Source organism: Caenorhabditis briggsae (assembly GCF_000004555.2).
Source record: "Caenorhabditis briggsae complete genome, chrV, whole genome shotgun sequence".
NCBI lineage: Eukaryota > Metazoa > Nematoda > Chromadorea > Rhabditida > Rhabditidae > Caenorhabditis > Caenorhabditis briggsae.
In genome coordinates this window covers 16,769,786-16,792,237 of record NC_013488.2, presented here as the reverse complement: position 1 = coordinate 16,792,237, position 22,452 = coordinate 16,769,786, and the positions used below count along the sequence as shown (strand labels likewise).

The 22,452-nt window shown below is 33.0% G+C and overlaps 5 protein-coding genes and 2 non-coding genes across 7 annotated transcripts; 4 read left to right on the top strand and 3 right to left on the bottom strand.

The window, feature by feature from the left end:
* Nucleotides 1-1,108: 1,108 nt before the first annotated feature.
* On the bottom strand, nucleotides 1,109-2,110 carry CBG22905 (the record flags this gene model as incomplete). Its single annotated transcript, XM_002638301.2, has 4 exons — nucleotides 1,109-1,247; nucleotides 1,289-1,367; nucleotides 1,420-1,507; nucleotides 1,925-2,110. 4 exons carry the CDS (start codon nucleotides 2,108-2,110, stop codon nucleotides 1,109-1,111), a joined length of 492 nt encoding a protein of 163 aa, XP_002638347.2.
* A 1,799-nt stretch (nucleotides 2,111-3,909) lies between these two features.
* Nucleotides 3,910-6,786, top strand: Cbr-nhr-283 (the record flags this gene model as incomplete). The annotated part of the gene is made up of 3 exons (XM_002638302.1): nucleotides 3,910-3,990; nucleotides 5,105-5,774; nucleotides 6,545-6,786. The coding sequence occupies 3 exons, from the start codon at nucleotides 3,910-3,912 to the stop codon at nucleotides 6,784-6,786; spliced, it is 993 nt and encodes a 330-aa protein (XP_002638348.1).
* A 3,247-nt stretch (nucleotides 6,787-10,033) lies between these two features.
* Cbr-nhr-60 lies at nucleotides 10,034-13,443 on the top strand (the record flags this gene model as incomplete). Its single annotated transcript, XM_045238383.1, has 8 exons — nucleotides 10,034-10,087; nucleotides 10,141-10,468; nucleotides 10,683-11,074; nucleotides 11,134-11,228; nucleotides 12,045-12,251; nucleotides 12,297-12,403; nucleotides 13,190-13,371; nucleotides 13,405-13,443. 8 exons carry the CDS (start codon nucleotides 10,034-10,036, stop codon nucleotides 13,441-13,443), a joined length of 1,404 nt encoding a protein of 467 aa, XP_045097688.1.
* A 218-nt stretch (nucleotides 13,444-13,661) lies between these two features.
* On the top strand, nucleotides 13,662-13,734 carry CBG28703. The gene has a single exon. It is a non-coding gene (tRNA).
* Nucleotides 13,735-13,872: 138 nt separating this feature from the next.
* Nucleotides 13,873-21,887, bottom strand: CBG22908 (the record flags this gene model as incomplete). The annotated part of the gene is made up of 9 exons (XM_002638304.1): nucleotides 13,873-14,033; nucleotides 14,230-14,581; nucleotides 15,715-15,963; nucleotides 17,896-18,015; nucleotides 18,431-19,010; nucleotides 19,222-19,496; nucleotides 20,714-21,004; nucleotides 21,656-21,741; nucleotides 21,788-21,887. The coding sequence occupies 9 exons, from the start codon at nucleotides 21,885-21,887 to the stop codon at nucleotides 13,873-13,875; spliced, it is 2,214 nt and encodes a 737-aa protein (XP_002638350.1).
* CBG22909 lies at nucleotides 16,163-16,439 on the top strand (the record flags this gene model as incomplete). The annotated part of the gene is made up of 2 exons (XM_045238382.1): nucleotides 16,163-16,329; nucleotides 16,367-16,439. The coding sequence occupies 2 exons, from the start codon at nucleotides 16,163-16,165 to the stop codon at nucleotides 16,437-16,439; spliced, it is 240 nt and encodes a 79-aa protein (XP_045097689.1).
* CBG29050 lies at nucleotides 17,580-17,652 on the bottom strand. The gene has a single exon. It is a non-coding gene (tRNA).
* Nucleotides 21,888-22,452: the final 565 nt, after the last annotated feature.

Below are 22,452 nucleotides of genomic sequence, written 5' to 3'. Positions count from 1 at the left end.
TTCCTTGAAACTTTCCAATTGCTGAGTAGCCTTTGATAGCGAAAATCGTCATGGTGAAGAAGGAAAATGTCTGGAAATTTAGAATCAATTTCAGAAGTTCGAAAAATCAGAAGTTTACATTCTTTTTTAGTCATTTTGGAATATTCATAAATAAAGAGGAATATTTTTAAATTTAGGATTTCCCTGAAGCTTCTCGTTTCTGGATTCTGTTCCTGCATTTCTCGGAATCGCACATTTTTCTATTGACAAGTTATGCTCCCCCAATTTTTCGAATTTGTCGGAATTTCTGAATTCTCTGAATTTCTGAATTTCTGAATTTCTGAATTTCTGAATTTCTGAATTTCTGAATTTCTGAATTTCTGAATTTCTGAATTTCTGAATTTCTGAATTTCTGAATTTCTGAATTTCTGAATTTCTGAATTTCTGAATTTCTGAATTTCTGAATTTCTGAATTTCTGAATTTCTGAATTTCTGAATTTCTGAATTTCTGAATTTCTGGATTTCTGAATTTCTGAATTTCTGAATTTCTGAATTTCTGAATTTCTGAATTTCTGATTTTCGGGTTTTCGGGTTTTTGGAATTTCTGAATTTCTGAATTTCTAAAAGTTTGAATTTTTCGAATGTTTGAATTTCTGATTTTCTGAATTTCTGAACGTTCGAATTTTAGAATTCCAGAAATTCAAAGTTTTCCAAAAATCGAATTTTCAGAAAAAATTGTTACGTTACTTTCAGTGTCCAAATATTTTGAATTTTCGTGAAAATTCTGAACTTCTGCATTTTCAAATGTTTGAATAATTCGTTAACATTTTTCCCCGCTGTATTTCTAGAGTTCCTGGATTTCTGAATTCTCTAAAACTTGAGAATTTTCAATTTTCTGAATTTTCTGAAATTTCCAAAATTCCAAAACTCACAATACAAGTTCCAATGAATGAAATTCCATTGATATGTTTCCAATTGATCTCCTGAATTTCCTGATTCGGAAGTGTTGAATATAAGCTGAATCCATAATATACCATCTCATTTTTCGGAACATTTCGGAGACTTTCAATGTCTGTGCTGTAAAATGTTTTGCGAAAATAAAAAATGGGGAAATTTTTTTTTCGAAAAACTACCATATCAGTGTATCCATTATCTCATTTTGCTGTAGAAAAATATGTGTCAAAAGTGCATAGAAAAATCCACAAATTACTGGAATACTCAGCCAAATGTAGACCATAAAATTCTTTTGAGACAACAAAAATTTATTTCTGAAAATGCAACTTTTTTTTCTTAAAACTTTTTTCTTTACCCAATAATTGTGAAATATCTGAACATGAAATGAACGATAAAACTGGCCAAGGCGATTCCAAATGAGCCTCCCCAAGCCACTAAAAAATTAGTTTTCAAAATTTTGATTTTCCCGCCAAACCAAAAACTTACACAACAATGGATAAACAATCGATAATGGTAGCCAGGTTTTAGTTGTATCCGTTTCAGCGATCCAGTATGTTCTTTTGGTGATTAGTTCCTGGAAAATTAAGTTTCAGAAAATTTAAAAAATAAACTTTAAAAAAAACTAGACAAAATTTAAATTCCAGTAGTCAAAAAATGGGTGAAATCGGTTAAGTTTAACGGAAGTTATGCGCCTTTGAAGCTGAGAGCGTAGAGAGAGAGGAGTGCTCAGACACGCAGAGTGTTCACGCTTCTCTGCGTCTCCCCCTTTCACGTGGTGTTTCGCTGCTCCAACTTAAAACCATCAGAACTTTGTTCAAAATGGTCCGCTTGAGATGATTTTTGACTGTTGGATTTGAAGTTATACATAAAACTGGTTTTTATAGTAAATCCTATTTTCGTTTAAGAATTCCGAAAATCTAAAAAATTATGAAATTCAAAAAAAAAAACTCAATTCTTTTTTTCGAAAATTCAATTTCCCTCCTAGCCTTACCGGTGCCACAAACATATCAATCCAAGCGTAGAAGATCTCGAAAACCGAAGTAAAAACCATAATATGTTTGTAGGTGTACATGGCTTTTGGCGATTTCATCATAATCAGCCATATCAGTAAAAAATTAGTGAAAAATGCCACAGTTCCAAGCGTTTGCTGTGTGCATCGCAAAATTTGGGACCACATTTCAATTAGCTTTTTCGAATAGCAATAAAAATGTGGAATGAAAAATTTTCGGCGAAAAAATCTAATAACTTTCTTAGAAATCGTACTACAGACAATGAGATTTTTTCTTTATAAATTATTATTTTTTGTATTTTACCAAAAAATATTTTTCTACACCTACATACCTGTTTTTGTCGGAATAACAAGACTCTCTTTAGTATGCGAAAAAAAATCGAGATGTGTAATTTTAAGGGTACAGAAAGTTATGAAACTAGAGGGATTTATGTTTTTCAAATTCAAAAAAAATAATCATTTTTAACAGAATCGAATTTTCGCAACCACGAATTTCCGGACTGCGCATTTTTGAAAATTTAAAAAATAATTTTATTTGACTATCTTTACTTCATCCAGTAGAACTTAACATTTCAAATCCAACAGTCAAAAATTCATTTCAGACCATTTTGAACAAAGTTATGACGGTTTTTAGTGTGCGCCGTAAAACACAAGGAGAGACGCAGAGAAGCTAGATCACTCTGCGTGTCTGCACCCTCCTCGCTTTGTACACGCTCTGCGTGCTTAACTTGAAAGGCGCATCACTTCCGTTAAACATGAGCAATTTCGCTCGTTTTTGGACTATCGGTTTTGAATTTTTCTATTTTTTTGATGTTTCTAAAAGTTTTCAATTTTCAAACTTTAGTATTTTCCGCAAATACCTCAAGATATATATATATATATTTCCCTTCCTTCCTTTCTTTTCATATTTTGTTCTTTCCAGACACTAATGAAGCCAGTTTCGATATTTGAACTTAGCACTTTGTAATCCACCCAACGCATCAAATCACCCCCAATTTAGTGTTATTTAATCAGATATCACCTGGGGAAAAAATAGGAAAAAGATCAAAACGATCAAAATAAAAATGGTCTTACTCCTATGAGCTCTCTGTGTTGGCTTTGACTTTTTCGAGATTCCTAGAAGTCCCTGAAATTCTGAAAGTTCGGTTCGAGTCCCCTTTGTGTCATTTCATCTTTCATCGAATTTTTATACTTTGTTGGCATGATTCTATTATTTTCAAAATCTATTTCTGTGAAAAAAACGGAGGATAATTTCTGTAATTACCCAAAAAATTGAGTAAATTAGGTGCTCCTAGTCTAGACATATGACTCTAAGAGGCAAAGAACAAGAAGGAATTCTGCAAATTCCAAATTTCATTTAAAAATGAAAAAGAGATTAGAGACGCCATAGAGAGCGCCGGACAGCTGAAACCTGATTAGGAAGAGCTCTCTTGTTAATCTTTCAGTGCTCCCGTACTTTCAAATTAATCTACATATATTTTGAGATTAGAATCTTTTTTCTTTCTGTTTTCGAATATATAAACGAGCCAGAATATGAATTTCCGATATATTTTTTTAATTTCTAAATTTCGGAATTTTTTTTCTTCGAATTTTTCGTTGAAATTCTTGTTGAATAATTTAGAAGGTTCTTTTGATTTTTCAATTTTTCAGACTTTTCAAAATTTTGAAATTCCCAAAATGTTCCTTTTCCATAAAAACTTTCAAAAGTCCATTCTTCTATTTGCCCCCTAATCTCATTTCTATTTTCGCCCTTTCAAGTAAGTCCAAAAAACCAAAATTATCCTAAATCTCGCCAATTTTTTATTCTTGATCTCTGGTAAAAATGGGCGGCGCCAAATTGTTATTTTTGATGATAAAAGGGATGAATTCCATTTTTGTGCCCTCATTCTGTCCAAATTTATTCTGATTTGTGTTCCCTCGATATTTCTTATAATTCTAATAATCTGAAAATCCAAAATTCTTCAAAAATGGAGGTTGTTCCGGCAGGTCGTCGGAGTGAAATGTGTTCTATTTGCAATGTGAGAGCACATAATGGATTCAGTTATGGGGTGAGTTTGGTGGATTGCTGTAGATTTTCAGAAAATATGAAATTCTTGAAAATTCAAAAATTCAAAAACTAAAAAATTCAAAAATTCAATGTTCAAAAAATCCAAAATTCGAACATTCAAAAATTCAAAAATTCAAAAATTCAAAAATTCAAAAATTCAAAAATTCAAAAATTCAAAAATTCAAAAATTCAAAAATTCAAAAATTCAAAAATTCAAAAATTCAAAAATTCAAAAATTCAAAAATTCAAAAATTCAAAAATTCAAAAATTCAAAAATTCAAAAATTCCAAAATTCCAAAATTCAAAAATTCAAAAATTCAAAAATTCAAAAATTCAAAAATTCGAAAATTCAAAAATTCAAAAATTCAAAAACTAAAAAATTCAAAAATTCAAAAATTCAAAAATTCAAAAATTCCAAAATTCAAAAATTCAAAAATTCAAGAATTCAAAAATTCAAAAATTCAAAAATTCCAAAATTCCAAAATTCAAAAATTCGAAAATCCAAAAATTCGAAAAATTCAAAACTCAAACATTCAAATGCTCATCAATTCAAAAATTCAATGTTATTTTGGAATTTAGGAAATACCTTAAACACTCTAATAGAACGCCACCCGGACCGTCCACTTTGAGCCTATATATCTCACTTCATTCGAAAGATATCAAAACGTTGTCAACTAGTAAAATGTTTATCATTTTATCAGCAACATTTTATTACTCAACCACTTTTTGTATCTTTCACAGAAAATGAGATACATAGGCTCAAAGCGAACGATTCGGGTGGCTTTCTATTAGAGTGTGGAACTTCATAACTTCATAAAATCCTATAATTTTAAATTCGTCGACTTTCAAACTTTTTGAATTTCAGAACTTTTGAATTTCTAGTTTCTGAATTCCTGAATTTCGAGTATTCAGATTGTAAAAATTCGGAAATCGGAACCTCAGAAGAAGAATGAAATCTGACATAACATCTGAGAGTTTCAGAAATTTAAGAATCTCCTAATGTCTGACATTCCCAAATTTCTAAATGTTCTCGAATTTTTGGAGTTTCTGAGTTTCTGAATCTCTCAAAATTCAGATTTTGAGATTTTGAGATTTTGAATATTTTCCTTTTCCAGGCCTACTGTTGCAATGCGTGTAAAATGTTCTTCCGTCGTGTTCTCTTCGTTGGAAACCTTGAACCATGTAAGAGTAGTGGCAACTGTCTTAAAAAATGTCGATTCTGTCGTTTCAAAAGATGCATTGAAGCCGGAATGACCTACACCCCATCTGAAATTGACATGAATAATACGGACCCATTGACAGCGTGGATTTTCAATTTAAAGCATCAAGAGACTCATCGAGAATTTCAATTGCTAAATTGCCTGTTCGAAGGAGATCCAACAGTAAAAGAAGTTTCCGAAATCGATGGACCCCTTCAATTCCGTCCGAGACCTTTAAACCATCCAATGGATTTGGGTGAATGGGTTTTTATCACTGGAATGACCTCTTTGAATTTTCTCAAAAGATTTACCCATGTCTCAATGATGAACCCAGCGGATAAGGCGAATTTGCTGAAGTATACATTTTTTGACTTTTCAATTTTTTCGGATGCAATCCGAGCGAATGTTCGGAACCAGGAGTTTATCTCATTCCCAGATGGAACGGAAGTGGTCGAAGTGAGAGTGGACGGAGTCACGGAAACATTTTTAAATGGAATACGGTGTCGGTTGGCGGCGAGAGTGAATGAATTGAGAGTGACTCAGGAGGAATTCATGTTGTTGACACAGATCTTCTTTTGTAATCCTGGTGAGTTATTGGGGTCCAGATCTTCGGAATTCTTTTATTTTCTAGGCACTTGGAGTTTTCGAAATTAGCAATTTTTCTTGAGAAAATTCATAATTTTTCGAGAAATCTAGAAATCCGAGAAGTTTGAAAATTTTGGAAACTTATAAAATTCCAGAATCCCACGAAAATCAGAAAATCGTGAAATTCGAAAATTCAGAAATTCAAAAAAAAATCAGGAATTTGAAAAATTGTGATTCTGGAGGATAGAATTTCTTTTCTAATCCAAGTGTTTCGTGTTTCATTTTTTTTAAGATAAGAAATTTATAAAATTTCAGAATCTCGAAATTTTCTGGGATCTGAAATTCTTGAGATCCTGAGATTCTGAAGAAAATTTTAGAAAACTAGAAATTTTTGAAATTTAAAAATTCAGAAACTTAGAATTTCAGAATACAGAAATTCAAAAATTCAAAAATTCAAAAATTCAAAAATTCAAAAATTCAAAAATTCAAAAATTCAAAAATTCAAAAATTCAAAAATTCAAAAATTCAAAAATTCAAAAATTCAAAAATTCAAAAATTCAAAAATTCAAAAATTCAAAAATTCAAAAATTCAAAAATTCAAAAATTCAAAAATTCAAAAATTCAAAAATTCAAAAATTCAAAAATTCAAAAATTTTGAAGCTGAATTCTGGATTTCCAATAGTTCAGAATTTCCGAATTTTTGAATTTTCGAATTTCTGAAATTTCTAAACTTCTAAAAAACCTAAAAACTCATTTCATCCAAATTTCCAGCCCTACCCAATCTGACTGTAAGTGGTCGTGGAATGCTGAATACTTATCAAAAGATCTACACATCGGCTCTTCTTAGATACTGCTTCCTTACTTATCAACAATCAGCACCCGCCCGTTTCACTGATCTTTTATCGATTTTTCAAGTGATCGTCTCGACGAGACAGGATATTTCACATCTTTTTTATCTGAATACAATGCAACATCCGTATGAAAATTTGAAACAAATTTTCATTTTTCGATAGATTTAAAACTAATTTTTGAATATATCTTTGATTTTCATTGAAATTTTTTGAAACTATAATTAATTAACTAAAAACTAATGTTGTATTTTTCCTACTGTAATTTTTCTATTTTCTGTTAATATCTTAATTTTGTTTATCGCAAATAGTTTTATCTCATAATAATAAAAATGTTAAAATTTTCCAATTTCCGGAAGATTTCGAAGAAGTGCTAGACCTGTTAAATTTGAACCATAAGTCCGATCCAACTCCAAAAAAAAATGTAGTTTGATTATAATTTCTTGATTCAGAAAAACAAATTTTGATCATTTTTGTTCTGAAATCATGAAAACACACATCGGGAACAATTTTTGGACTTTTCAAATGAATTTTTGATCTCCGGAGAGCAGAAAAAAAAATAAGTTTTGATCAGAACATTTTTTCTAGAATTTTCGAATTTTCGAATTTTTGAACTGCTCTTCTATGTATTAGAGGGGTCCTTCTATTAAAAGGGTCCCTTCAAATACAGGTTTTACCGTTATCTAGAAATTCCAAAGCTTATATATTATGACTGTTTGAAAAATTATTGGTTTTTTCCTAACAATCTGAAAAAATCTGAAAGAATGGAAAATTTTCTGGAACTTCTGAATTTCAGAATTTCTAAACTTCTGTGACAGTTTTTATGAGTTTCTGCATTTTGGTAAAAAAATTAAACAAAAAAAAAACGAACAGCCCCTACAGTTCAGAAGACAGTTTTAATAGGAAAAATAAATAGAACTTTCGATAACATTCCCAATACCGGAGGTTGCGGACATCTTGACAAACAGACGTACATACAGATTTTTAGGACACAATGTATTTATGTGATAACGTCATTCCTTTATTATCTGCCGAAAACGCAAACACGAACTCTTCTATTATTACTCTGCCTCTCTCTCTCTCTCTCTCTCTTTCTCTCTCCCTCTTTTCGCTTGTTAGTACACCTTCTCTCTTTTTCCCTATCACGCTCTCTGTTTTCCACACCCTCTTGTTCTCCGCGGCGTCTGGCCTACGTGGAATTTGAGAGAGAGAGAGATAGAGAGAGAGTGAGAGAGAGAGAGATGCAGAGAAGTGGAGAGTGCAAAAAGTTTCCGATCTTTTTTTATTTTTTTTTTTGAAGAAACATGTGAAAGAAGAAAAATGATTTTCGTTTCGTTGGTGTCTTCAGAATTTAGTTTTTTCTGGAGTTTTCGAAAGTTTTTAAAAAAGTGTTTTTTCCATATTTTCCTTTTGATCAAGTCATTTTTAAAATATTTCTGGAATTTTCGAAGATTTCGAATTTCAAAAAAAAAAAACGTTTTCCAAAAACTTGAAGACTGAGATATTCTTTCATTTTTGAAGTTTAGTCATAATCACATAAAAGTATAGGTTCCGTTAACTTTTTTATCAGTTATTTTGGCTTTGAATTTTTCATGATGCCTCGCACCCGGACAAAATTATTTTCTTTTTTACATCTTCTGATACTGATAATAATTTGGACAACCATTTTTTCCCCCGTCTTTGTGACGTCACACTTTCTGATTTCTTCCAAATTATCTCCACCAAAAATCTCCTCTTCCACTTGAATTTTTCTTGTTTCTCGAGTCATTTGTCCTTCACGGTATCCATCGAAAAAGGTGAAAAAATAAGATATGATCTGTAATCTCAAAATCTACACAATGTGTTACTAACTTTTCCGTTAAAGGTCGAAAATCTCTCCGATCCGCGAAGAGATCTCAATCTTTTAGAATGTGATTGATCTCAAAATCGATAAGGAAAAGACGACCGGTCAGAACCAAGACCGTGGTCGTGGACCTACCAGATCGGTTTTTAGAGAATTTGAAAAGAAATTGTTTTCACTTTTTTTTTTTGAAATTTAGAAATTCAGATATTTTCCTGTAATTTTGAATCTCCTGGGTTTTCTGAATCTCTTAAAGGTGGGGGGACATGAAAAAAAATAATGTTCTCGAAATTCCGTTCAAAGATGCCCCTCGAGGAGTTGAACTTGTGAGGGCGATGATTGAGGGTGCGGCGCCGCTACCGACTGAGCCACGCGGGCAAAGAGGAAGCTGCCGCCCGATTGCATACATAAAGGCGAGGACGACAGCTGTACGCAGAGTGACATTAAGTGTTGTACACCGTGACGGTAGAATTCATACTCTAACTACAAAAAAACTACGAAAAATCTCCTGTCCCTTAAAAGATTTCAAAATGTTTTTGTTAATTTCCTCCCAGGTGTATGAAAAAACCTGACAAAAACCAGAGAAAATACTGAAAATCAATAAAAATTCGAACACACTTTTACCGGCAGTTGGCCTAGAAAACTCACACCTGGCCGCTAGGCCACCGGATACAATTTTGACTTTTCGATGCCGTTTTTCTCAATGAAGAAATTTTTTTTTTGAATTTTTTCTTTATTTTTATGTGAATCTACATGGATTTCTGCACAAAATAAAGCAATAAAATTTTTCACCGCACATCACCTTTAAAGGTGGGGGGACATGAGAAAAATAATGTTGTCGAAATTTCGTTTAAATATGCTCCTCGAGGAGTTGAACTTGTCGAGGCGAGTGTTGAAGGTGCGGCGCCGCTACCGACTGAGCTACGCGTGCAAAGTGAAAGCCGCTGCCCGATTGCATACATAAAGGCGAGGGCGACAGCTGTACGCAGAGTGACATTAAGCGTTGTACACCGTTACGGTAGAATGCATACTCTGGCCCCAAAAATCCCCCGTAAAATATCCTGTCCCCCCACCTTTAAGTTTGTAAAATTTGTTTTTTCGATTTTTTAAAATCAAAAATTCCACCTGACATCATTTCTCTCTGTTATTCATGAAATTTTCTCTATCTTATGATTAGATTTTTTTTGGCTTCATCCTCCTTTTTTGATTTTTGAGCATTGCTCAACTTAAAAATATCTTTTTTTTTTGTTCTAAATTTTCTACACCTTTTCTAGATGTTTTGCAGACTTTTTTCACGAACATACCGTAAACATACTAATAGAAGGCCACCCAAGCCGCCAACTTTGAGGCTTTTTATCTTGATTCCTGCGGAAGATATCAAAAATTGATTAACTGATAAAATGTTGTTGATATTATGAAGAACATTTTATCAGTGGATCACTTTTTGTTATCTTTCAAAAAAACCGAGATATATGGGCTTAAAGTTGGCGGCTTGGATGACCTTCTATTAGATTTTTTACAATATGTAATTTTTGCATTCAAAAATCAAAATTAATTTTCAGAATTCTACATATGCTTCAACCAACAGAATCACCCACTTACGATGACTCTTTGGATCTTCCAGAGGTAATTTTCCCTCCTAATTAATTAATTTTCAGAAAAAATTTGTTTTTTTTCAGATTCTAAATTCCCCTGATCCTCAGAAATCTAGACTAGATTCGTCTGGATATTCTATAATCCAAATCCCACCGGTGGTATTTTCGAAAAACCTGTCAGAATCCTTTCCAGAAGACGTCACGTCTTCTGAATCCACGTCATCAGGAGTTAAAGAATCTCGACGGACGGTCCGTCCGACGGAATGTTCGGTTTGTGGATTACCAGCAAATGGATATCACTACGATGTTCCATCTTGTAATGGGTGTAAAACGTTTTTTCGGAGAATGTGTTTATCGGAAAAATCATTTCAATGCAAGGGAAATAATGATTGTTTCGATTTGAACAAACGCGGTGAGTTTTAGGACAGATTTTTCTGAAAAAAAAATTTAAAAACGCTGCCTGCTGGCCGCGCCGAAGGCGCACCAGCCAGCTTTTTGAAGAGCCAGAGCTGGTTGGTGCGCCTTCGGCGCGATTCGACCTAGTTTTGACACGTATGTTTATATTTAACCAGCGCAAAATAACCTATTTCTATTTGAATAATTGTGAAAACCCGTTTAAATTTCAGCCACTCCATTAAAATGTCGTTTCTGTCGTCACCAAAAATGTATAAGCGCTGGAATGAATCCCCTGGCAATGGAATTGGACCAAAAACAGGCGGAATCCTCTAATTTCAAAAAACTAATAAAACGAAAAGAAATCAAACAGGAGCAGCCGGATGATGATGATAATGATTGTCAAGTGGTCCAAGTGATAAACTCACAAAAATCGAAAAATGTGATAAAAATGATGGATTCGATGGAGAATAAGCTTCAAAAATCAATTGATATGTTAATTTATTTGGAGGCGAAAGTTGAGAAATTCAGGAAAAGTGCATATAATCCGAAATCGACCGAAATTACGGGAATTGAGTTTTTATTACAAACGGAGAGTCGAATAGCGTATGCCGATAGATATGAGGTTAGTTCGGGAAGTTCCGAAGTTCAGGAGTTTCGAGAGACGCAGACATTTTTTTTCAGCCAATGCCGAATTGGCCGCTTCCACCTCAACCTCATCGGAAGCCATTTTTCCCAACGGGCATGAAAGAAAAAGGACCGAAACATCATCCAGATAGGTCAGTTCTATAACGTCACGGTTCTATAATGTCACAGTTCTATAATGGTATAGTTCTATAATGGCATAGCTCTTCAACGCCACAGTTCTATAATGTCATAGTTCCATAATGTCACAGTTCTATAATGGTACAGTTCTATAATGGCATAGTTCTTCAACGTCACAGTTCTATAATGTCATAGTTCCATAATGTCACAGTTCTATAATGGTATAGTTCTATAATGGCATAGTTCTTCAACGTCACAGTTTTATAATGTCATAGTTTTATAATGTCACAGTTCTATAATGGTACAGTTCTATAATGACATAGTTCTTCAACGTCACAGTTCTATAATGTCATAGTTCCATAATATCACAGTTCTGTATTGTCACAGTTCTATAATGACACAACTCTATAATGGCATAGTTCTTCAATGTCACAGTCCTGTAATGTCATAGTTCCATAATGTCACAGTTCTGTAATGTCACAGTTCTATAATGACACAATTCTATAATGGAATAGTTCTTCAACGTCACAATCCTGTAACGTCATAGTTCCATTATGTCACAGTTCTACAATGTCACAGTTCTATAATGGCACAGTTCTAAAATGGCATAGTTCTTCAACGTCACAATCCTATAACGTCATAGTTCCATTATGTCACTGTTCTAAAATGGCATAGTTCATTAACGTCACAGCTCTGTAATGTCACAGTTCTATAATGACATAGTTCTATAATGGCATAGTTCTTCAACGTCACAGTTCTATAATGTCATAGTTCCATAAGGTCACAGTTTTATATCGTCACAGTCGAAACAAAACTTGAAATTTTTCCAGAAAAAATTGGCTCTTCTTCAATCTGGTAACAACTGTTGAGTATGCAAAAACGTTCATGTTTTTTCATAAGTTGGAATCAAAAGATCAATTCATATTGATCAAACATGTCACATTGGCTTGTATGAATCTCCATATTTCATTCTCTTCTGTCCAACGAAAATTCGCAGAACCAATTCATCCCGATGGATCGCCAACGCCCTATTTTGAGTCAGTAAAAAACATTTTCCAAAACATTTCAAAAAGTGTTTTCAGCGAAACTCATTACGATGCGATGGTGATGTCGGTGGCTCCATTGATAAGATGCCAAGTTCAATCCGTCGAATATTTATTGCTCAAAGCAATCTGTTTGTGTAACCCGGGTAAGAATTGAATTGTCAGAATTCTGTTAGACTAACCGCGTAGCTTGACTTGAAAAAACCAGGTCCGTTTTTCTAAAAAAAATTAGCCCAAAATTGGCCTAAAATGGCTCAAAAATTGAAAAAAAAAACAAACGTTCAAATAGCCCGCTGAAACAGTCTACTTTGAGTTCACTTATCTCTATTACCGTGAAAGATATCAAAAAAGTGTCAACTGATAATTTTTTTGTCATTATATCAGACATATTTTATCAGTTGACACTTTTTTGATATCTTTCATAGGAACCAAGATAATTGAGCTCGAAGTTATATGTTTGAATGAGCTTCATTCGAAGGAATTACGGTAGCTCGAATACACCTAAAACTGACACAAAATACTCAGAAATTTTGTGAAAACAGCCAAAAATCTGTCTAAAATGACTTAGAATTTGTCGATAATAGTTGAAACTACTGAAACTTTCAGAAAAAAAAAACCGAAATAGTAAAACTTCTAATACCGTATTCCCTCTAATAGAAACCCACTCAAACCCCGTTCCCTTCGAGCCTATTTATCTCGGTTCCTGTGGAAGATATCAAAATTTTGCCAGCTGATGAAATATTGGTGATATCATGAGAAACAATTAGTTAGTTTACAGATTTTAAGTAGCTTCTGTAGGAACCGAGATAATTGAGCTCGAAGTGGAAGGTTTGAATGAGCTTCATTTGGAGGAATTACGGTAGCAGCAAGAAAATAATGAAAAATAAGTGAAATTTTGCCCAAACTTGCACAAAAAAATCCAATCTTTCCAGCGGTCCCCGATCTCTCGCCAAATGCTCAAAAAACGATTGCAATCGAACGTGAAAAGTATGCTGACGCCCTTTTCGATCATTGTCTCAGAAATCGAAGCCCCGCCCATTTTGCTCAATTAATGCAAATTTTCGATTTATTGGAGAGACAACAACGAATGCAAAAGGATATCCATCTGCTGTATGTAGCTTCGAAACTGGCAAAATTACCAAAAGAGTGTGCGATTCGGGTTATTGAAGATATCATGGACAATTGAAATTGATTTCATTTAATTTGTTGGATGTACAAAGCAATTACGAACATTTACTGATTTTTTTCAGAATAACATTTATTTTAAATTCAGAAATTTTGATTTTCGGTTTGAAATTTCAAAAATCAACTTCCCTGATACAAACTTTTTCCCTCACCTTCCTCTCCGCAAATTTCCACTTTCCCGCCCTTCCTCTATGCCATAACCTCCAGCCTCCGCCATCTGCTTCCGTGGCGCAATAGGCAGCGCGTTCGGCTGTTAACCGAAAGGTTGGTGGTTCGAGCCCACCCGGGAGCGAAATCTTTTTCTTTCTTTTTTGGTTTACTTTATTCCTTCCGAAAGCATAAAAAACATTATTTATCTTCCTTTATTGACACTTTTAGGAAATGCAAGGGAACATTTGCATTAGTTGTTTAACAGAATTCCTCAATAAGTTCAATAATAGATGTTAACAAAAGTGTCACGGCTGAGCAAGCGCCGTGCTCCTGGACCATAAGAAAAAGTATTTCCGCTACAATTGGGTAGTTTATAGTGATAAAACTGGCCAAGAAGTACATGAAAAGAGGGAAACATATCAAGATGATGTGTACCAAGAACTGAAAAGGAATTATATTGAAAACACCTCCCAAGACATCAACTTTGAGCCGATTTAGCTCATTTTCTGTGAAAGATATCAAAAGGTAGTCAGCTGATAAAATGTTGGTGATATTATGATAAACATTTTATCACTGGACAGCTTTTTGATATCTTTCACAAGAACCGAGATCATTGGGCTCAAAGCCGGCAACTCACCGCCGCCAGTAAAATGTTCAATAAATTTTTCTGAATATTTCTGAATTTCTGAATTTCTGAATTTCCGAATTTCTGAATTTCTGAATTTCTGAATTTCTGAATTTCTGAATTTCTGAATTTCTGAATTTCTGAATTTCTGAATTTCTGAATTTCTGAATTTCTGAACTTCTGAATTTCTGAATTTCTGAATTTCTGAATTTCTGAATTTCTGAATTTCTGAATTTCCGAATTTCTGAATTTCTGAATTTCTGAATTTCTGAATTTCTGAATTTCTGAATTTCTGAATTTCTGAATTTCTTATTTTTTGATTTTTTAATTTTTTGTTTTTTCGAATTTCTGAATTCCTGAATTTCTGAAATTTTCAAAAATTGTGAATTTTTCTTTGAAATTTTTAAAAATTTTCTATGAATTTTTCGGTGTTTTTAATATTATAGGTAGTTTAATTTTAATTTAAAAATATTATATTTTTTTTTCAAATTTTGAGATTTTTTTTTCTTTTTTTTTGAGTTTCTAGAATCATTCGAATCTGCTTTTATTCATTTTTAGAAATAAAAAATTTTCTGGAATATTATATCTAATTTTTCTGCATTTTCGGATCAGAAAAATTACGAAACAAGTGAGCAATCAAATAATTTCGATATCGATTATCGAAATATTTTGGGCATTTAAAAATCGCATAAATTGGAATTGATAACATGAAACTGATATATTGACAGATAGTGGAAAATAAGGAAATTTCTGTGTGGCAGTTTGGCTAATTCAGTTTTCAAAAATTCCAAATTTTCTGGAAGTCCCGGAAGTCTGAAATTCTGAAATACTAGAACTTAAGACACATTTTCTGAGAGAATTGATATCGGGTCAACAGGCGATGGCAACGGAAATATTCAAAATGGTCGTAGAAGTCTGATATTGTATGGGGTGGGTATAGGGGATACTCTAAGACTTTTGACCATGGTACCCATAGGCCACGCCCCTCCTGGCCGCGATATAATACCGTAACCCCGAAAAATTATATTTGTTCAAAATAATGATATCGACCTAAATGTTTCAGATTTCAGTTTCTGGCACTTTTATGACCATTTTTTGTGTTGGGAACAAATTTCTACAGTAACCCGGAAGTAGCGAAAAATGCACTTTTTTGCTTCCATTGCCATGGTGTTTTCGGGTTTCTCAGAGATAGTTTTAAAAAAAACTTGAAAACTAAAACATGTTAAAGGTGGGGGGACAGGAGATTTTTCGTAGGATTTTTGTAGCCAGGGTATGCATTCTACCGTAACGGTACTACCGTACTGCTTAATGTCACTATGCGTACAGCTGTTGTCCTCACACTTATGTTTACCATCGGGCGCACGCTCCTCTTTGCCTGCGTGGCTCAGTCGGTAGCGGCTCAACAGTAACCTTCAACACTCGCCTCGACAAGTTCAACTCCTCGAGGGGCATATTCGAACGGAATTTCGAGAACAGTATTTGTTCATGTCTCCCCACCTTTAAAACTGGAAATTCACTTTGTTCAGAACATCGATTGAACATTATTTTCGGCATCTCAAATTCCATAATACTCTTTTTTTTCAGAAAATCTGAATCTTCTGGAAAAGGAAATTTCCAGTGTTTTACAAAAACATAAAAATTAGGATCAAGATCTGGGGGTCCAAATGTGTCGTAGAGTTGCTGAATGTCGAGAAGTTTGGTGTAGAACAATGTGAATTTATAGAATTTTGAAGACTCGAGAAGATTCTGGAAATTTTCAATTTTTTGGAATTTTGGAAAACCTAGGTCACAACTTCAAAACAGAAATCTAGGCCGACCTCGAAACCGAATTCGAGCTTTTCTCACCTGCTGGGTAATTAACTTTTTCACCTGTTCAAAAAATATTATTCATCCACTTTATTCCTTTTTCCTAACTACAAAAAACAACCCGAATTTCCCTAGAAAAATGTCAAATTGTCACCCAGAAATATTCCTCTTTTCTATTATCAGTCAGTATATCTGTTCGATTTTATCAATTCCAATTTATGCGATAACGTTCTCAGTTTTGATTTTTAAATGTCCAAAATATTTCGATAATCGATATCGAAATTACCTGATTGCTCATCTTGTTTCGTAAGTGTTCCCATGCGAAAATTTTCAAATTCCAAAGAAAATTCAAAAATCCAAAAATTCAGAAAATCAAAAAATTTCAAAAGGTTTGGATTTTTAAATCAAAAATTTGAAAACAACTAAAAAATTCTGAAAAAAAACTCTGAAAATTCTGAAAATCTAAATTTAAAATTCGAAAAAAATGTATTCCAGAGGTGTTTTATTGGAAATTCAAATGTCAATATTCTGGCGTGCCAACGTCCCTGTCCCAATTCCAATTCTCTGCTCCAATGGTCTGTTTCCAGAATTTTCTGCCTTAAATTTTCAAATTTTCGTTCTTCTTTTATTTTTCACCAGATTCTCCGCCCTATCAATTCTGATCCATCGTATGAAAGCGACACTTTTGTATGTGGAAAAACGAAATTTCCACAAACTACCATTCATTCTTCGCTATTTTTTGTATGTTTTCTTTGTTATCACCACAATTTTTATATTTCTTATCACCTCGGATCTTAAAAGTCAATTGGATTATAAGGCGAAAATGGAACTAAAATATGGGAAATTTCCAGAACATTTCTGGTGTTCGAATTGTTATTTTATGGTCCTCGACTCGATTTATTTCCTACTTTTCTTCATTTTTGCTTACATTTCTCTAGTCATTGGAGCTCTAGCTGCTGGATTCACAGCATTGGTTGCTTACAATATTTTGAATTCCAAATCTGTAAGAATTTCCAAGAAAACTGCAAGTATTCAGAAAAATTTATTGAACAGTTTACTGGCGGCGGTGAGTTGCCGGCTTTGAGCCTAATGATCTCGGTTCTTGTGAAATATATCAAAAAGGTGTCCAGTGATAAAATGTTTATCATAATATCACCAACATTTTATCTGTTGATCACTTTTTGATATCTATCACAGAAAAAGAGATTTGTATGCTCAAAGTTGATGGTTTGGAAAAAACAGGTGTTAATATAATCTTTTCTGCAGTTCCTGGTACACATCATATTGATATTTTTACCTCTTTTCATGTATTTTTTGGCCAACTTTATCACTATAAACTACCCAATTGTAGCGGAAATACTTTTTCTTATGCTCCAGGAGCACGGTGCTTGCTCAGCCGTTACTCTTCTCTTAACTTCTAATTTATTAAGAAGTTCTGTTAAAAAATTTGTGCAAATGCTTGTTACATTTCCCCAAAGTGTTATCAAAGGAAGATAAAGAATTTTTTTAATGAAGTGAAGTATCTTTCAAGAAAAGAAAAAAAGAAAAAAAAGTTTCGCTCCCGGGTGGGCTCGAACCACCAACCTTTCGGTTAACAGCCGAACGCGCTGCCTATTGCGCCACGGAAGCAGATGGCGGAGGCAGGAGGTTATGGCATAGAGGAAGGGCGGGAAAGTGGAAGTTTGCGGAGAGGGAGGTGAGAGAAAAAGTTTGGATGAGGGAAATTGTAATTTCAAAAAATCGATAGAAATCATGAAAAAAAACCATCTATTCACAACATCGAGTGCACAAAATTTTCGGCATCTCAAATTCCATAATACTCATTTTCAGATAATCAGAGTTTTCTGGAAACGGAAACTTCCAGAATTTAACCAAACCATAAAAATTAGGATCAAGATCTGGGGGTCCAAATGTGTCGTAGAGTTGCTGAATGTTGAGTAATTTGGTGTAGAACAACGTGAATTTTTGGAATTTTGATGATTCGAGAAGATTCTGAAAAACTTCAATTCTTGGAATTTTTGATGTTCCGAACTATTCCGAATTTTTGTGAGAATCTAGATCATGACTTAAAAATCTAGGTCACGATCTAAAAAATTGAAATCTAGGTTATGACCTAAAAATTGAAACCTAGGTTATGACTTTAAAATTCAAATCTACGTCATGACCTAAAAATTGAAATCTAGGCCATGACCTAAAAATCCAAATCTAGGTCACGACCTAAAATTTGAAATCTAGGCCATGACCAAAAAATCCAAATCTAGGTCACGACCTAAAAATTGAAATCTAGGCCATGACCTAAAAATCCAAATCTAGGTCGTGACCTAAAAATTCGATTCTAGGTCATGACCCGAAAATTGAAATCTAGGTCGTGACCTAAAAATTGATTTCAAAAATTCGAAATTCCCACCTCTTTCAAATAAATGAGATCTTCCGCTTCAACGTCCTCCAAATCAATAGAAAATTTTGAAAAATTCAAAAAATGTTCCAAATACTTTTTTGAAATTTGACATCCTTCAATTGAAATCTCTTCTAGGTTTTTCCAGTTTTCCAATTCCACCAAATTTTCAATTTTCAAATTTTTTGGAAATTCTTCTAGGCTAAAAATGTGGAGTTTTGAAATTTTGTAAAATGTTAAAATTTCTAAAATTTCCTCTTGATTTTCAGTTTCCATAACTAGTTCTTCAATTGTCAATATTTTATGTGTTTTCAGAATTTCTGAACATCTAAAATTCGAAAGATTTTTAAGAATAAAAGTTTCCAAAACTGATTTTTGATTTTTCATAATCAAATTTAAATCTGAAATTGCTCTTTTCAGATTTTCCGAAATTTCATATTTCACTAAAAATGTCTGAAATTTGGTTTTATATTTGATTTCCAGATTTTCGTTTTCAGAATTTTCTTCTATGGAAATTTCCAGAATTTTCGAATCCGGTCTGACGTCATCAATAAAGTTTCGAAGGCTTTTGGAGACTTTTCGAATGGTTTGGCTGAAAAATTAAATTTTTACTTTTCTGAATAACTAAGATTCTGAACTTAGGATTTCCAGAGTTTCTGAATTTTGGAATGTTTTTGAATTTTTGAATTTTCGATATTTTGAATTTTTGAATTTAGAATTTTAGAATTTTAGAATTTTAGAATTTTAGAATTTTAGAATTTTTGAATTTCTTCTGAATTCCTGAATTTTCTAAAAATACTCACATTTCTCTGAAATCCAAAAATCCAAAAATTTTGCATAAAATCAATTCAGGCATATCAGAAATACTAGAATTTCTTGGAGAATTCATTGTAAAATGAAAATTTTGGATTTCCAAAATTTCAAAAATCTCTTTTTGTACTTGTAAATGTTCTATGATTTTTTTGTGATTTGTGCGGAAGAGAAAAATTATGTAAATAATAGAAAAATAAAGAAAAGAGCAGCGGAAATGTGCAAACAAGAAAAAAGAAGAATTATTTGATCTCTGGCGGAAATTTTCCTGAAGTTTTTCTTGAAAAACTTTGATTTTTTTTTTCGATAATTAGACAGTTTTCAAATTAATTTGTCAATATTTGTGTAAATTGTAAAAATATAAACAAAACTTTGAAAATTCGAAAATTCCCAGAAAAATGAAAATTTACAAAACCTAGACGTCTGCAACTGCAAAACATCTATTCGAACAAAAAATTATAAATTCCGTTAACCTCAAATAGTTTAAAGGGGGACTCCGACCAAAAATTTTTATTGCCCTAAAATGTATTTTCCTAATATTATTGCGAAAAAATTCAAAAAAAATCCTAAATCCCCGAAAAACGGCGTTGAAAAAAAATAGGATTATTCCCGCGCAGTGAGAAACCTAGGACACGGCATCATAGCGCCTTTCTTGCATGGAAATTTTTCCGGATTTTTACGGTGTTCATGTCCGGCAGGTAAAAAAAGTAAAAAACCACTGTCGGCCACTTGAAAAAACGGTTGTCAGGCGCTGTGGCCTAGGTTTCTCACTGCGCGGGAATTCAAATCCTCGTCCCTCCTAGCAACTTTTTTTGAAATTTTTTCGCTTTTAACGGCATTTTTCGGGGATTTCGGATTTTTTTCGAATATTTTCGCTATAATATTAGGAAAATAGACAATTGTTCAAACATTTTAATGCAATAAAAATTTTTGGTCGGAGTCCCCCTTTAAATAAAAAAATTGAAAAACCCCAAGAATTGAAAAATTGAAAAAAAAAATAAATAAATAATTCAGGAATTTCAAATTTGAAACACAAAACTAAAATTTCAAAAATTCTTAAATTCGGAAATTTGACTTTCAGAATTCGAAAAAATTAGTTTTGTTATTGCATTAAAATATGTAGTACTTTCAAATTTTTGTGAAGAAAACACTAAAAATTTACATTCAGATGTTTATTGAATAACAATTGGACCACTAGAAGTCGCAAATTGTCGAGATTTCTTTTCAAATGTAATATTGTTCCCGTTAAGAGTCGAAAACGTAATCTCTAGAATCGAATCAATATCCTCCGTTTGCAAATATGTCATTATCTCAAATTTTTCAGGAGATAAAGTAGTTCCAGTCTTTCATGTTCCAGTAGCTTCTACGAATTCAATAAGATCCGGAAAGTTTTGAAATGAAATATCGAATTTTCGAAAAGTTGGAAGACGAAGAATGACCTGAAATCTTAAAAAATAATAGATGAAAAATTAGAAAATGACTCACATCTTTCAAAAATAACATATCCTTTGAATTAATTGAGTCCACTCGAATATCGTTATACGGTACATGAGCTAATTTAATGACACAGTTATCCGGAACAATACATCCACTGATTTCAAAACTTTCTAAGTTATTCAAATGATCCAATTTCAGAATTTCATCCATTTCTAGAACTTTGTTCTTATCATCAGGGGTAGTGAAAATGTACAACTCTTTCAAAAATTCCGAATCCAAAAATGGCAGAACCTTCATGATCTCCTTCCGATGAGCCGTTTGTATTGTCAGTCCGCGCACCTTTAATTTATGAGTTCTAGGTTCTAGAACATTCTTCCTCAGAGCATCCAGAATAAGAGAAAAGTCCACTTTTTTATTTCCTTTTGTGATTTGTATCGGGTCAACTGTTCCGCAATCCAATGAACGTTGATCCAATGAAAGATAATCTACAGTTGTATTTTTGCTTCTTAAAATCATTTCCATGTCTCCCATCGAGATTCAATCCAATGGCATTGCTATCATAGTGAATCTGATATTCTCCTGTATCTTCTTTACATGCAATCAAGATTTTATCGATTTTCGGATTCGGATTTTGATTGTCAATGAAGTTCCGAATATCATGACACACTTCTCGGAGAGGTTGACTGAATAATTCTCAACTTCAAGTGGTTCATTTATCACAAAGTATATTGAAAAGTTCTCCGGGTTTTTTCGAGTTCAGGAAAAAAATGAAATGAATAAAAAACGAGAACTCACATAGATTTATAATCCAATTTGCTTAAAATTCGATTCATCACCAGTTCAGGCATATCGGTGAGTTTAGAAGCCATTAGACAAGAATACTGTCAAAAGAAGGAAAAGAAAGGAGAGATGAAAATTGCGTTTTCGAAAAAGGAAAGAAACTGATAACGACTTAGCGATTCAGCAAACAAATAGTTTTTTCAAATAAACATTCATTTTGAAATGAAATGTTTCTTGTATTTCAAACGTCACAGTTAGTTTCAACAATTCAAACACGAGCCCATATATCTTATTACCTGTAAGAGATATGAAAAAGTGGTTAACTGACAAAATGTTTATTACCAGCCTGTTTTCCGCGCCTCCGGCGCTTCAAACAGCTGGATAGTGCACCTTCAGCGCGATCGAACCTATTTATCGCACTGTTTGTCGCTCCGCTCCTCATTTTTTGATTTCTCTTTCCAAATGAATGAAGATGAACTTCATTTTTTGATTCCCACGTTTTTGAGCTTTTGAATCTCCGTTTCTAGCTTCTAGCTAGATTTACTGAATTTCCGGTATTTCTATTCAGAAACTTAAAAACTCTCAAACTTCCATATTTAGCTGTCTACTTTAAAATACGAAAATTCGTAAGTTTTTGTATAGTGTACATTTTTGTATAGTGAAGTTTTCACACCAAATGAGTATTGCTTCATTCAGTTTCTTTTTCTTCTGTTTTTCTATTCGTTCTCATTTACCGTACTCCAAATAATGATAGCTTCACACTCGGAAACTCTCAAAAAATCAAAAAAAAAAGAAAATTTCGAAAACGGTGTCTAGAAGTACGCAAAAAATTATCCAGCGAATGTGGTTTCTTTTTTGGATACTTTTAGTAATGACATCGTTTTTGAAAATTTCTCTTTTTTGATTTTTGAGAGTTTTCGAGTGTTAGCCTATCATTATTTGGAGTACGGTAGATGAGAGCAAATAAAAAATAACAAATTGAAAGGAGCAATACTAATTTGATGTGT